Here is a 12,316-nt window from a genome sequence, read left to right as displayed (position 1 = left end):
TCAGGAGAGATGAGAAAGCGATAGGCCGTGGAAACTCCGGCTTTTTATGTGACAGCCCTCCAGCAATCTGGCATCTCCCTGGAGAGAAACCTGGTGGGATGGGCCTTCCAGCTAAAACTGAGATAATTCTTCCCAGTCCTTCTGTTCCGTGTCTGTTCCCTGTAGGACAAGCTGAATTTGCAGGGTAGCCTCCTTTTCCCTCGTACAAACGGATCTCTCCTGTCCCAGCTGGTAGCAGCTGTGACCTGGAGGAGCCAAGCGGTGGAAATAAAGTTTGTGCAGATAAAGATCATCAAAAGCTTCAGAGCAGATCCTGGGGTGCGACAGTCCCTGAAATCTCCTCCCACGCATGGCTTGTCTCAGGGCCGATATCGAGTGTTTTTTGCAAGAGGGGGAGAGTTGCAGAGGGGAGGAGAAGGTGGGGAGATAATTTTAGGAGCTCTGTGTAAAAAAGGAAGTGGTTTGTTGCTATAGCTTTAGTTAGAAAGAAAGCTCAGCCCTGCCTGCTGAATGAGCCTCTTTCGACCAAGTCTATGCAAAATAAAAGTGTGCTCTGCTATTCCTGAATGGTTTTCGGCCAGGGGATGCGGCAAGGAGAGATGTGAGCGGTAGGAGGGGCACCGTCCTCCGCCTTGCCACGGAAGTTGATGGTGCTAAAACAGAGCAGTGAGCACAACTTGCAAATTCTATGTCTATTTTCTCCTGATCACACCTTTCACTGCAGCTCGTGGAAGTGTTTTGGGTGCCCAGTGCCCGGGCAAGAGCGTTGGTTGCATTTTAACAGCTGGGGAAACTGAGACACAGAGGCGCTGGCATAACTAGGAGCTTTATTTTTCCAAGCTGGGTGTTTCCCATCACATTTGCTGTAGCTGATGGAAAAGAGCAGCATTCCCAGCTCCCTCCCAAGCCAGTGGCTGGATCCCATGTTTTGCCAAGGAGTATTAGCACCCCAAAGCGTGTCCCTGGACTCGTGCCACCGAGAAGGGGAGACTTCGGTTAATGCAATGCCAGAGCACGCTTCCAAATGCATAACGTTTTCCCTTGCCTCATTTCAAACCCTGTTTTGAGCCAGGAAGATAATCCCTTGGCCCGGGACTTTCACTGTGATCAATAACTGGGAGCGCCTGATATTTTTTTTGCATCACTTAAATGGGGAGAGGGTTTCCAGAATCAGCATTTGCTTGGAAATCCTTGGGCTGCAGCGCTGCTTGCTTGCTCTAGAGCCTGCAAAGTGATAAATAATTCAGTCCTCAAACGCCCACAAGCTTGCATTTACCATTGAGAAAGATGAACTTGTCAGGGATGTGACTCTAGAGGTGTCCTCTGTCACTTTTTCAAGCCTACTGATCTGCTTTGTGTTTGTGTATTTCTGCAAAAAACTAGAAATCCAGGCTGGCCACTGAAAGAAGTGCTGGAACCAGCTGAGCAAGGAGTGTGGGGGCTCTTGGGCACAACTCCGAGGTCTTTTTTTTTAGTTATTTTGCCTTTGCTTTATGTTACGTTGACTTTACTCGGGGGAGGAAGTGCTGTCTGGCAGCTGGAGCAGAGGAATGTGAAGTCTGGGCTGTGTTTGCAGCTCAAGTGAGGAGGTGGAGCCTCCAAATGAGCAGAGCAGGTGACGAACCCAGGGTCCCAAAGCTCTGGGACCCCTTTGTCACACAGGTGATGCCTCCAACACCCACCACCAGCCCATGGAGCACCCAACAGCATCATGTCCACCTTTTAGGGCTGGAAGGGTGAAGCCTGAGACATCACATCCTCCATCTCAAAGGCTCTTTGAGTTTTCTTGAAGAACCTGACAATATTGTTCAGGTTTTGTCAGCAAAAGGCCCGTTTTGGAGGTGGCCCAGCGCTTTATCTCTGATGGTATCTGCCTCGGGAGCCGCGTGCTTTGGCGAGAAGGTGCATTTTGGCGGAAGCTCTGCTTGCGTTTGATGTGTTTCTTCACCCAGCTCGCGAGCAGCTTTTCAAAGCCGCCTTATCTGCCCCCACATCTTGACCTAATTTAACAAGTTGCCATGGTTGCTCAGATAGAAGTTGATGCGATTTTCTTATCTTTTTTTTTTTTTTATGAAGGAGAAATGTAACTGCTCAGGAGTTGGCAAACTTTGGTTTCCATAGCTGCAGGGTGGGCCGTCTCTGGACACCTCTGCTTTTGGGGCCAGATCTTGCAAAACCTGGCCTGCTTGAGTCTTACATTAAGCCAGGGTTTTTTTTAATTTATTTTTTTGACATGACCTAGGAAATGGAGGCAGAATGCATCTATTAAAATTAGGCAAGTGGCATATCAGGATGCATCTTCTCTGTAAGCAGGTGTGCTAAACCTCATGTTGTCTTAGCTGAGCTCGGCTTAAGCTCCCTCATTCACACAGCAGCGGGTGGGTGGCTCATGCTAGATGCACACTCTGTACCTCAGCCTAACTGGGCTAAACCAAGCTCAGCTTTGCCTGCGGCTGTGCCGTTGCTGTATCCCAACTCTGCTGGGTACCACAGCCACCCGCATCCTTCAGGAGACCTGGCATCACATGGATTAACGCGGCCGCTCTGTAGCAGAGAAGCACGCAGAGGGCAAGTGTGGCTCTAACCGCAATGCTCTTTGGCCTTTTTGCCCTATATTTAGTTTTTCCACCACTCTGACCTACTTGAGCTGCTGCCCTCTTGGGGACGCAGGTTCCAGCGGCGCTTCCGACCCTCCCTCTGTCCCTGCGGTTGGTGAGAACCGCTCAGGGCTAGAAGCGTTTTTGGCTTTTCTTGAGCACCCCAAAGCACCTTGCGTGGGTTTATAACTGAGATGCGATGCTTGTTCGCTTCGTGGCACGCAGGACATCAGCATCGGGGCTTTCCATCTTGTGGTGTTCTCCACAGAGCTGAACAGACAGAGCAGAGCGATTCCCCTTGTATTTGAGACACCTCGATTGCTCCTCTGCAAGGCTGCATTTGCATTTTTAATGCTGACCTGCTTAGGAGGTTGCTGATGCCTTTCCAGACAGTAACAGCACCTATGTAGTTAATTCCCCACCCTGAGCATCTCTCTTAGAGACAAATTGGTGCTACCTTCATTATCACACTGCCCTTCAAGAGGACAGAAAGTAGAGCAGGGAGTAGCTGAGTCTCACAGATCTTATCTCACCCCAGCACCCAGGAGCGCTTTGTTTTGCCCTGACCCTCTCTATCAGAATTCACAGTGCCACGTCGATAGGGCCCAAATTTGCCTGCTAAACCCATCTGCACCGTCCAAATCACCTGCCATGCAGAGCCCAGAGCCTTTGACAAGCCTCCGTTTCTGAGCGATGCTTATCTGCGAGACAGAAGTGAAAGCGCGCAGCTGCTGTTTTGCAAGAAAGCCAGGTCGGTACCAAAGAAAGTGTGGCTCTGTCAACAGGGCTTGTGAGCTGCTGCTTCTCGCTGCCTCTGCTGCTGGCCTGAAGCTTCCACCAGTGATTTCCCTGAGTGTGCTCTGATCCTCGGCATCCAAAAGTTCACCGTTCCCAGCCCCTCGACATCCAGACTCTGCGCAGTGGCTCTTCTAGAAACACGAGCATCCTTCCTTTCTGCCCCTGGTGCAGAGCCTGCATGGGCTCAGCAGCTTTTTTTCTCTTCCATAAGGTGGGGAACTCGAGGGTGGAGCTCGGGGCTGGTTCGGTGGCTCCGGTTCCACCTGCCAGACATGTGCAAATGACCCCATGCAACGCTGCCCAACCGTGACGGCAGCTCAGCTGCTGCAGCAGCTTCTCAGCAGCCCGGGGACAATGGCAAAGCAGCTGTGGCTTAGTCCTGGAGCTCTTGGCCTGCAGGACCATGTTCAGGGACAGATGTGAAGCTCACAAATCCCCTTATCCTTTGCCAGATGCCTGGGGAGTGAGACCAGCCCTCCCATCACGTTCTTCCTCAAGGAGAAGTATCAGGAAAGCCAAACTGTCACAGAGGGTCTGTGAGTCTGGCCAAAAGCCCGTGGCACTTTTGGAAGGTGCTTTTTGGGTCCTTCCTCACTTTATTTGTGCCTTGGAGATGCTTCCATCCAAGCTGCACCACTGCCCTCCCACCATCGCAAAGCTGGGACTTTGCGGTGGCGTGACAACCTGTGTCAGTCTGGGCAAGAGCTGAGGAGGAGGTGGTTGGGCTTGGTCTAGCGAGGAAGGCTTGGTCTATCAAGGAAGGCTTGGTCTAACAAGAAAGTGATGGGGACGAGCTTTGCCGTCCCCAACCCCAAGGCAGCAGGGGGGGATTGGGGACCTCCAGCACCATGGTGCCATCTAAGGGGATGCAGGGAGGGCAGGCACATGAGCGAGGCGAGGGCTGTTTTGGAGATGTTGCTGTGCCCAGTTGTTTGGTTGGGTTGGAACCACAAACCACAGACTGAAAAGCATAGGTGCGCTGTTTTTTTTTTTTCTCAGTAGGTTTTTTTTTTTCCTCTTCTTGTTGTTTGAAAGAAGGAAAACAAAACAGAGGCCGTTGAGAGGGGTGGGGGTGCGGGTGCGAAACTGTTGTTGAGAGATAATGCATTTCGGGACAATGCTCGTCTGCCCCAGCCGGGTGGTGCCACCATCACCGCCCCAGTGAAAGCGGCTGTTGGGCAGGTTTTGGTTTCAAAATATGGGCTTTTCTCTGAGAAGACCCCAGATGTGTGTGGCAGGACCACAAGGGATGGCTTGTGTCCTTCCACCCCACGTTTGGGGCAGTATCTGAAAAGAAAGAGCTGCAAGAACATGCCACTGATGGTTGGTTTTGGAGACGGTTGTTTATGGAGACGGTTGGTTTTGGGGTGCCCAGCCTTGGGGCAGTTGGTGTGGCCGTGCATGCTTGTACCATGAAGTGATGGGGACCAGATGTCATGATGGGGATTTTCCAGCCCCGGCTGGGGACCAGTAAAAGGGTTGAAGCCGAAAGGATGGAAAATGGGCGCTGGTCCCAGCTCTTGCGTGGGTGGAGGTTTGGGGTGCAGAGACGAGCCCAGCAGCTCCGTGCTTGCCCTGGTGGCTTTGGGGACGTGACATGGGGAGGGTGACTCCTCAGCATGAGCATCACCCTGAAATCTTTGTAGGCATCAAGAAAAATAACTCCCTGCTGGTCTGCAGAACAGGCAAAAGCAGCTTATTTCTGAAGATAACACTAATTACGGCTTTACTAACCCACCAGCTGACGCATGGGCCTCACCTTCCTGCCCTGCGACCTCCCCAAAATTGTTTTCGGGGACGCATGTGCCAGGGTTTGGTCCCTGCCACCTCACGCATCACCCGCCTTCGCTGACATTTCGGAGCATCTGCAGGGCCTCCGTGCCTTCCCCTCCGGCTGGGCTGTGTTTATAGGAGCTCAGACATGCCCGCCAACACGGCAGTAAACACATTCTTGCCATAATTGCTTGTCCAAGGCAGAGGAATTCAGGGTTTTTACGTGCGTCCTGCGAGCAGCTCGGAATAGACCTTGGGAATCCCTGTTCCAAGGGTGACGGCGCTTTCTTCAAAAACCCAAAATACCCAGCAAATCAGGAGCTGCAGGAGCGCTACCTCGCTTGCTGGAGAGAGAAATTACTGGGTTTCCTGACACCTCCCCATGCCAGCTGGCACTAAGCTTGGCTCAGGGTTGAACCTGAGCTTTGAAGGGCTCCCGCAGAGCCTGAGTGGCCCCGGGGGGTTTTGAGGGCAGTTTCTTACCCAAGAACCCAGGTGATGGGTTTCCATCCATCTTATTTTGGGGAAGCGTTAAAAAATTAAGACCAATATCCTTGTTCTTTGGTTGGCCGGGAGCGAAATCACTGCTTGCTGCTATAAATAGGGCTAAGCCTTGAGATTTGGTGGTGGCATTTCAGGCCAGGGTTTTGGCTTTTCATCATCTGAATTTCCTCCCTCTTTTTGGCGCGGATAACCCGGCTCCATCTCTACCGGAGAACGCGGTCATGGACTCAACATTTGGCAAGGACGAGGGGCTGGAGCCTTTCCCCATGGAGCATTGTCTTCCCATTTACAAGCAGAAAGATGCTGTGAGCATCTCTAAATAAATATTTTTTTCAGTGCTTGACACTTGTGCTCATTGCTGTCAGCAGGAGGGTTTACCCCGTGCAATTCTTATGCGTGATAAATCATTTCCTCTAACCTCTAGCTGCGTTTATTATTATTATTGTCAGCCTCATTAGTAGTGATATATCCTAAGCTGCGTTTAAAACACGGCAAAACCTCTCCTGCAACACGTCGCCCAGAGCCAAGGGCAACATTTGGGGTGCGGCCGCGTTTGGAAGTTGCTCATCGAAGAGATTTTGGCTTGAGGGCTTCTCCTCTACCTTCGATTGGGACACAAGCGCCGAGAAGAGAGAAGTATTTCGAAATCACCCCATGGAGACAGTGAATCCAGCAGCAACACGCCCTGGAAAGAGGCCAAAGAATTTTCATACCTGGGTGTCCCCCCCCGGCCTTATCTCGATAAACAGCGACGGAGCGAAGAGCCGAGGTCAGGAAGCGGAGGCTGCCGGGGTTCACGCCATGGCCAGGAGCTTTTTGGCACGGCAGACACACCGATGCTCGTGTGCCAAGACAACGACTCCTCGTCGTTCGGATGCCAGAAAAATAATCCTATTTATGTAACTCAAAGTGAAACATTCCAGTGCATGAATACCCAGCTCTTGCTGCAAATGGGGAGATATTTTACCTGCAGGATTTGACTCGCAAGCTGTCGCTTCGGCCCACGTCTTGCCCCGTGGCTGCTGATGGTTTTATTTTACAGTAGAAGGTTTTATTTTCTTTCAGTATGTGGATTGTTTTTCTCCCTAGGGGCTGTGCTTTCCCTGACATTAATATCTTATGTTTCTCTTTGTCATTGTAGGCAGTGGACCCATCCAGCTGTGGCAATTCCTGCTGGAACTGCTCACCGACAAGTCCTGCCAGTCCTTCATCAGCTGGACGGGCGACGGCTGGGAATTCAAACTTTCCGACCCAGACGAGGTGAGAGTGCCCTGGGATTGAACACACAGCCCAGATCCCCCTGAAATGGGGATAAACCCTCCCCTCCGCCCTTCAGGGCTGAGGTTTGGGCAGGACCGTTGTTCTCCTCTTGGGAATGTGTAGGGGAAAATAAGGAATTAGAGCCTAGCTAAAAGCTTATTAAAAATGGGGCTGCGTTAATACTTAGAAAGCGTTAATTTGTGGCCAAAGGTGGTGAAAAGTAGCTGAAAAATCACAGAAAGAGGCCAAAGCTCTTAAAATAGGCCGTGTACAGGTGAGAGGGGGGGACTTACCCCTGATTTTTGGGGACACATGGGACATTTGTTCCCTTCCTTGACTTCTCTATCCTCAGAGTCCTCTGCAATGTTCTGCCATTGCATGGAGGTTCCTTTTTCCAAATTTTAATCCTAGAATCCTTTAGGTTGGTTTAAAAATCATCAACTGCCAAAATGGGAAGTTTCTCAAAGCAATTAGGGAAAGTCAGTTTGCGCTACTCTTCTCCTTTAATATTTGCTAAGAGACTCGAGGAGGCCTGGAAGGACTTTTTTGGGTTGGTTTGTTTTAAGGTTGAGATTCTAAAATGCAGATGAAAAAAACAAAAAAAAATAACATTCAAAATTCTGCTTTGAAAACGTAGCAGGCTATAAAATATTCAAACTAAAAGTGAAATTATTCAGGTAGCTTATTGCAATTTTGCCTCCCGCCTTTGCCCTTCGCATCCCCGCCACCTTCATCCCCCCGCATTCTCTTCATCCTCACCCTTCTCCCAGGTCGCCCGGCGATGGGGCAAGCGGAAAAACAAGCCCAAGATGAACTACGAGAAGCTGAGCCGCGGCTTGCGCTACTATTACGACAAGAACATCATCCACAAGACGGCGGGGAAACGCTACGTCTACCGCTTTGTGTGCGACCTGCAGAGCCTGCTGGGCTACGCGCCCGAGGAGCTCCACGCCATGCTGGATGTCAAGCCCGACGCCGACGAGTAAACCACCAAAAATCACTTCCCAGAGTCATTTGGACTTTTTCCCGTTGGTCTTTTTGAAATTTGTTGCCGTTGTTTTTCATCGTGCGTGATTTGTTTTGAATTTTCAAAGAGCGACTTTGGATTTGTTGCTTTGCGGAGGTTGGGAGAGAGGGCGGTGGAAGAGGCAAACTTTTGGTTGAAACCTAAAGAGTTTGGTTCGGAGGAAGGATGAGCCTTTATCTTTCCTGAAAGCTCCAAGATGGGCTTTTTCGGGGGGTGAAATTCTGAGTTTTAAGAAAGCCAGAAAAATGTAGCTCACTTTAAAAGAACCCACAACCCAACCCTCCCCATCCCTTGGTGTCTAGAAGAAATATCAAACAGATCCCTTCAGTTTCGGGTTATTTTGGCAATTTAGCAAATTACCGTATTCCCAAGGATTTTAAACTTATTTTTTGGGATGAGGAGGGAAAACCAAAGTGGGGGAATATTCCTGCTCCGGGGAGGGGCAATATAGGAAAAGAACAACACAAGAACTGCTTGTTGTTCTTGTTACGTTGCCTTTCTGTCAGTTGTTTTGTTTTCTACAATGACGGAATTTTTGCTAAGGAGGGATCAAGACTCTTTTTTAAAAAAAAAAAAAGTTGAAGTTTTATTTTATTAAATTTTGTGCCAGTATTTTTTTGTTTAAATAGTCTTAAGCTCTAAGATGGTCTCAGTATTGCAATATTGTGTGTGTTTGTTTCTGTTATGCCAGCAGAGAGTTTTATCATAGTGAGGGGAAAAAAGAGAGAAAAAGATAAAAAATATGAAATGACTTTATGTAGACCCCACTGGAGAAACGGAGCACGAGACTCCAAATTGTACATGAAGGAAGATTGAATTCCAAATTACCTGATAGAGCCGCTCTTGCTGCCGGTCCCACCTGCTTCATTGCTAAAGCTGCTTGAAGTGTCTGCTTTTTTGGGTGTTGTTTTCAAAAGAGCTGCGTTTTGTGCACAAAACCTATCAAGATTTGCTGGGAAAACGCCTTTTTTGCATCTTCCCAATTGCTATTTTTTGCACCAAGAAATGGTGCTTTCAGATCATTCGAGTTGGGTTTTATTTGGAGAGGAAAGAGAAGAAATTCCCGTGTTTTGAGTGGGGTGAATGGGAAATTTCCACGTCAGTTGGGGGGGAAGAAAAATCAGGAAATAATTAGAAACCAAATGGAAATGTGTTTTCCTTCCTGCTTTGACCAGCTCCATCTTTATTTCTCTATGTCTTCACTGACCCGGGCACACGTGGAAAGGAAATCATCCTTGCAAATGGGTTTGTACTCCCTTTTTTAAGCCTGGTCCTGCAAACCTTGCCAGGGCGTGAGGAACATGAAGCCCACGGGGCCGGATGGGTTGAGATTGGGGATCAGATGTGAGTATTTCCCCATCCAGACACGACCCCGACGGCCGAAATGGGGTTTTTCACCCCAAGACCTGCGGGCGTTTTGTTTTTAACGACAGTATTACGTGTTCGAACCAAAAATACCTTCTTTTTTTGTATCATTCATCATGTCTTTTAGGTCGTTGTGTTCATCACAAAGGTGATTTTGGGGGGCGAGATGGGGAGATGCTCACCAGGCGATCCCTGCTTGGTAAAATTCAATATATCGAGTCGGCAGGACAAGGTTTTTGTGCTAAAAGCTGAAATATCGGGGAGTGTAACCCCAATGCGCAGGGATGGGGGGATCTCCCCTGTGGCAAAGTGATGCTGGATTCTCCTCCGCATCCCCCGGAGCTGGGGCGATGCAGCATCTCTTGGTCATTTTGGGGCAAATCAGCCTCAAAATTGCTGTGTGCTTAAAAAAAATGTGATGGTGGAAGGAAAATGGGTGAGAGAAGAGGGAGCTCTGGCCAAGAGGGTGGTGGTTTAATTAAGGAGGTGATTAGTGATGGGAGGAAAAAGGTGGGATGGAGGAAAAGGGGGTGAGAGGAAGGAGGAAAAAGATGCTGCCGGCTGGGGAATAAAACTCCAGCTGGTCTCAGGCAGCTTGGCCGAGCTGGAGAATGGAAAATACAGATATTATAGATGAGGCACGGGGCAGAGCTCTAATCCGAAGGGTCCTGCTTTGCTGGGATGCTCCGCCGCAGTTCAAGTGCCTTTTTTCCAGCAAAAAACAGGGATAAAATTTCCCTGGGACAGAAGGAACCTCAGGTTTGGGTACCAGCCCCATCCATCGCTGGCCAAAATCCCTTCTCCGCTCCGTCCCGCGTGTTTTTTCCAGGTTTCCAAGCCGAACCTGTGTGTTCCCCTGGATTTTGGGAAGATGGTTTAAAGGTTAGAAAGGGCAAATAACGGGGAATAATTTGGTTCTGAAGCTGGAGCTTCTCCATCGTTTCTCCGGCCATTTGCCATCCGAGGAAAAGGGCAGTTCAGTCCTTGGGACATCGAGTTCATGATATTCTATTTTCCCTTCTATATTTTATTCCCAATCTAGAGGCCATCCTGTGCTGTTTATACACTGGAAATGTGCAGATTTGTTTAGATTTCTTCTTTTCTTTCTTTCTGCTTTTTAACGGCGTGTTTTCTATGGCAAGGGATGTGCTGGAACCCAAACCCTCCCACCTCCTCGTTCTCAAAATCACGGAAATTTGGTGTATCGAGTGACCAGAACCTGTGGACACTCGTGTAAGTGCAAATATAAATCCCGTTTGTTTCCAATCTACCACCATCCGCTATCATTCCGGTGGAAAACCAACCAAAGAGGGCAAGAAATCAAAGATACTATAAAACGTCATGTCTTCCCAAACCAACACCTCCAAGAATAAAGGTCCCTATAAGCACCGATAAATTCAGATTTTGTGGGAAATATCTCAATCTTCTGCTTTTTGCTTTTCTGGAGGGGTTTTCTGTGAGATTTTAGGGCTCGGTTGCTTAATTCCTCATTAAGGTCGCAAAATTTGGGTGCCTTGGCGTGCTCTGCTCTCTGGTAGGGTCTATATAACATCTACATTCCAAAGAGGTTTAAAGAAATGATAAATCTATGTATACATATATGTTATAATGGAATATCTCCAGGAATTAACTGCCTCAGTTAAAAACAAAGAGTGTTTTGTTTTGTTCTGTTTTTACACATGGGATTTTTTTTTTAAGCTGATAAACATAGAAGAAAAACAAAAAAAAGAGATTGTTATATTGTGCTGTTTGACTATTTTCCAACGTGTATTTTCGTATAATTTATATTTTTTAAAAGTGGGAAAAAAGAAAAAAAAAACATTTTAAAAGCGAGATTAATTAAAGGAAAAACAAAGGAAAAAGCAGGTGCTTTTTACAAATAAACCTGAGCTGAGGTAGCTTAGAGATGTAGCGACGTGTGTGTGTGTCCGTGTGCTGTGGGTCGTCTCGTTTCGTTTTTATAAAGATACAAAAATAACAAAGTCCCTCCTGCATTGAATTCTTAAAGAAGGAGGGGATTGGGTTTTGTTTTAATTGCTGATGCTGGCACATCATTTTGCTGGAGAGTTTTTTATATACTGTAGCCTTATTTCATATCGTATTTTAAACCCTGTGAAATTAAAAGAGGAATAATTCATAACCCCGCGTGTCGCTGTGCTCATTGGTGGCCTTTCCGCTCAAAAATTGGGGAGCAAAGTGGGAAAATAATGAAAACTTGAAATCTCGGGGACTTCTATGTATTTTGTCATTATTAAACGAAAATATTTGTGGTTATCACAGAATCCCAGCATGTCAGGGTTGGAAGGGACCTGGCAAGCTCATCCAGTGCAATCCCCCCATGGAGCAGGAACACCCAGATGAGGTTACACAGGAAGGTGTCCAGGCGGGTTGGAATGTCTGCACAGAAGGAGACTCCACAACCCCCTGGGCAGCCTGGGCCAGGCTCTGCCACCCTCACCCCCAACAAGTTTCTTCTCAAATTTAAGTGGAACCTCTTGTGTTCCAGTTTGCACCCATTGCCCCTTGTCCTGTCACTGGTTGTCACCGAGAAGAGCCTGGCTCCATCCTCCTGACACTCACCCTTTAATTTCTGGTTGGCATCACTTCTTCACCCTCTCCGGCTCCTTGCGGATCCTCAGCACTCCTTGTTGCTGTCGCAAGGACAATTCCAGGCTTTAAAAAGTGAATTTTATCGTATTTCCTTTCTTGTGAAATAGGTGGAACCAACTCGCAAAACGTGAAGATGCTGATTTGCGACTCAAGACGTCGGGCTGTGCTCCAGCAAGATGTGAAGTCACTGCTGAGCTCCTAATGCGTCAAATCAGACCCTTGTGCTTCAGATCTTTGAAAAATACATGTATTTTTGTATATATAATGTTGTTTTCCCTGTGAGGTTCGTGGCCCAGGAGCTCACGCTTGTTCATGGCGCTGGTGAGTTTGCACGACGGGGAATTCCCAGCGGACAAATCCTTGAACGCTCATTTGCTTGATT

The 12,316-nt window shown here is 48.3% G+C and overlaps 1 protein-coding gene across 5 annotated transcripts in view; it reads left to right on the top strand.

Moving 5' to 3' along the window:
• Positions 1 to 11,229, top strand: part of ETS1 (ETS proto-oncogene 1, transcription factor) — a 62,567-nt gene extending 51,338 nt beyond the window's left edge. For all 5 annotated transcript variants that reach the window (XM_065040353.1, XM_065040357.1, XM_065040352.1 and 2 more), the window contains 2 exons: positions 6,814 to 6,932; positions 7,703 to 11,229. In XM_065040353.1, the coding sequence (XP_064896425.1) occupies positions 6,814 to 6,932; positions 7,703 to 7,918 (335 nt within the window). In that variant the 3' untranslated portion in view covers positions 7,919 to 11,229. The remainder of the gene's footprint in view (positions 1 to 6,813; positions 6,933 to 7,702) is intronic.
• The last annotated feature ends 1,087 nt before the right edge of the window (positions 11,230 to 12,316 follow it).

This window comes from Columba livia, chromosome 24, assembly GCF_036013475.1.
Source record: "Columba livia isolate bColLiv1 breed racing homer chromosome 24, bColLiv1.pat.W.v2, whole genome shotgun sequence".
In the NCBI taxonomy this organism is placed as follows: Eukaryota; Metazoa; Chordata; class Aves; order Columbiformes; family Columbidae; genus Columba; species Columba livia.
Note: the sequence above shows the minus strand (reverse complement) of the source record. Positions and strands in the feature narration are given on the sequence as shown.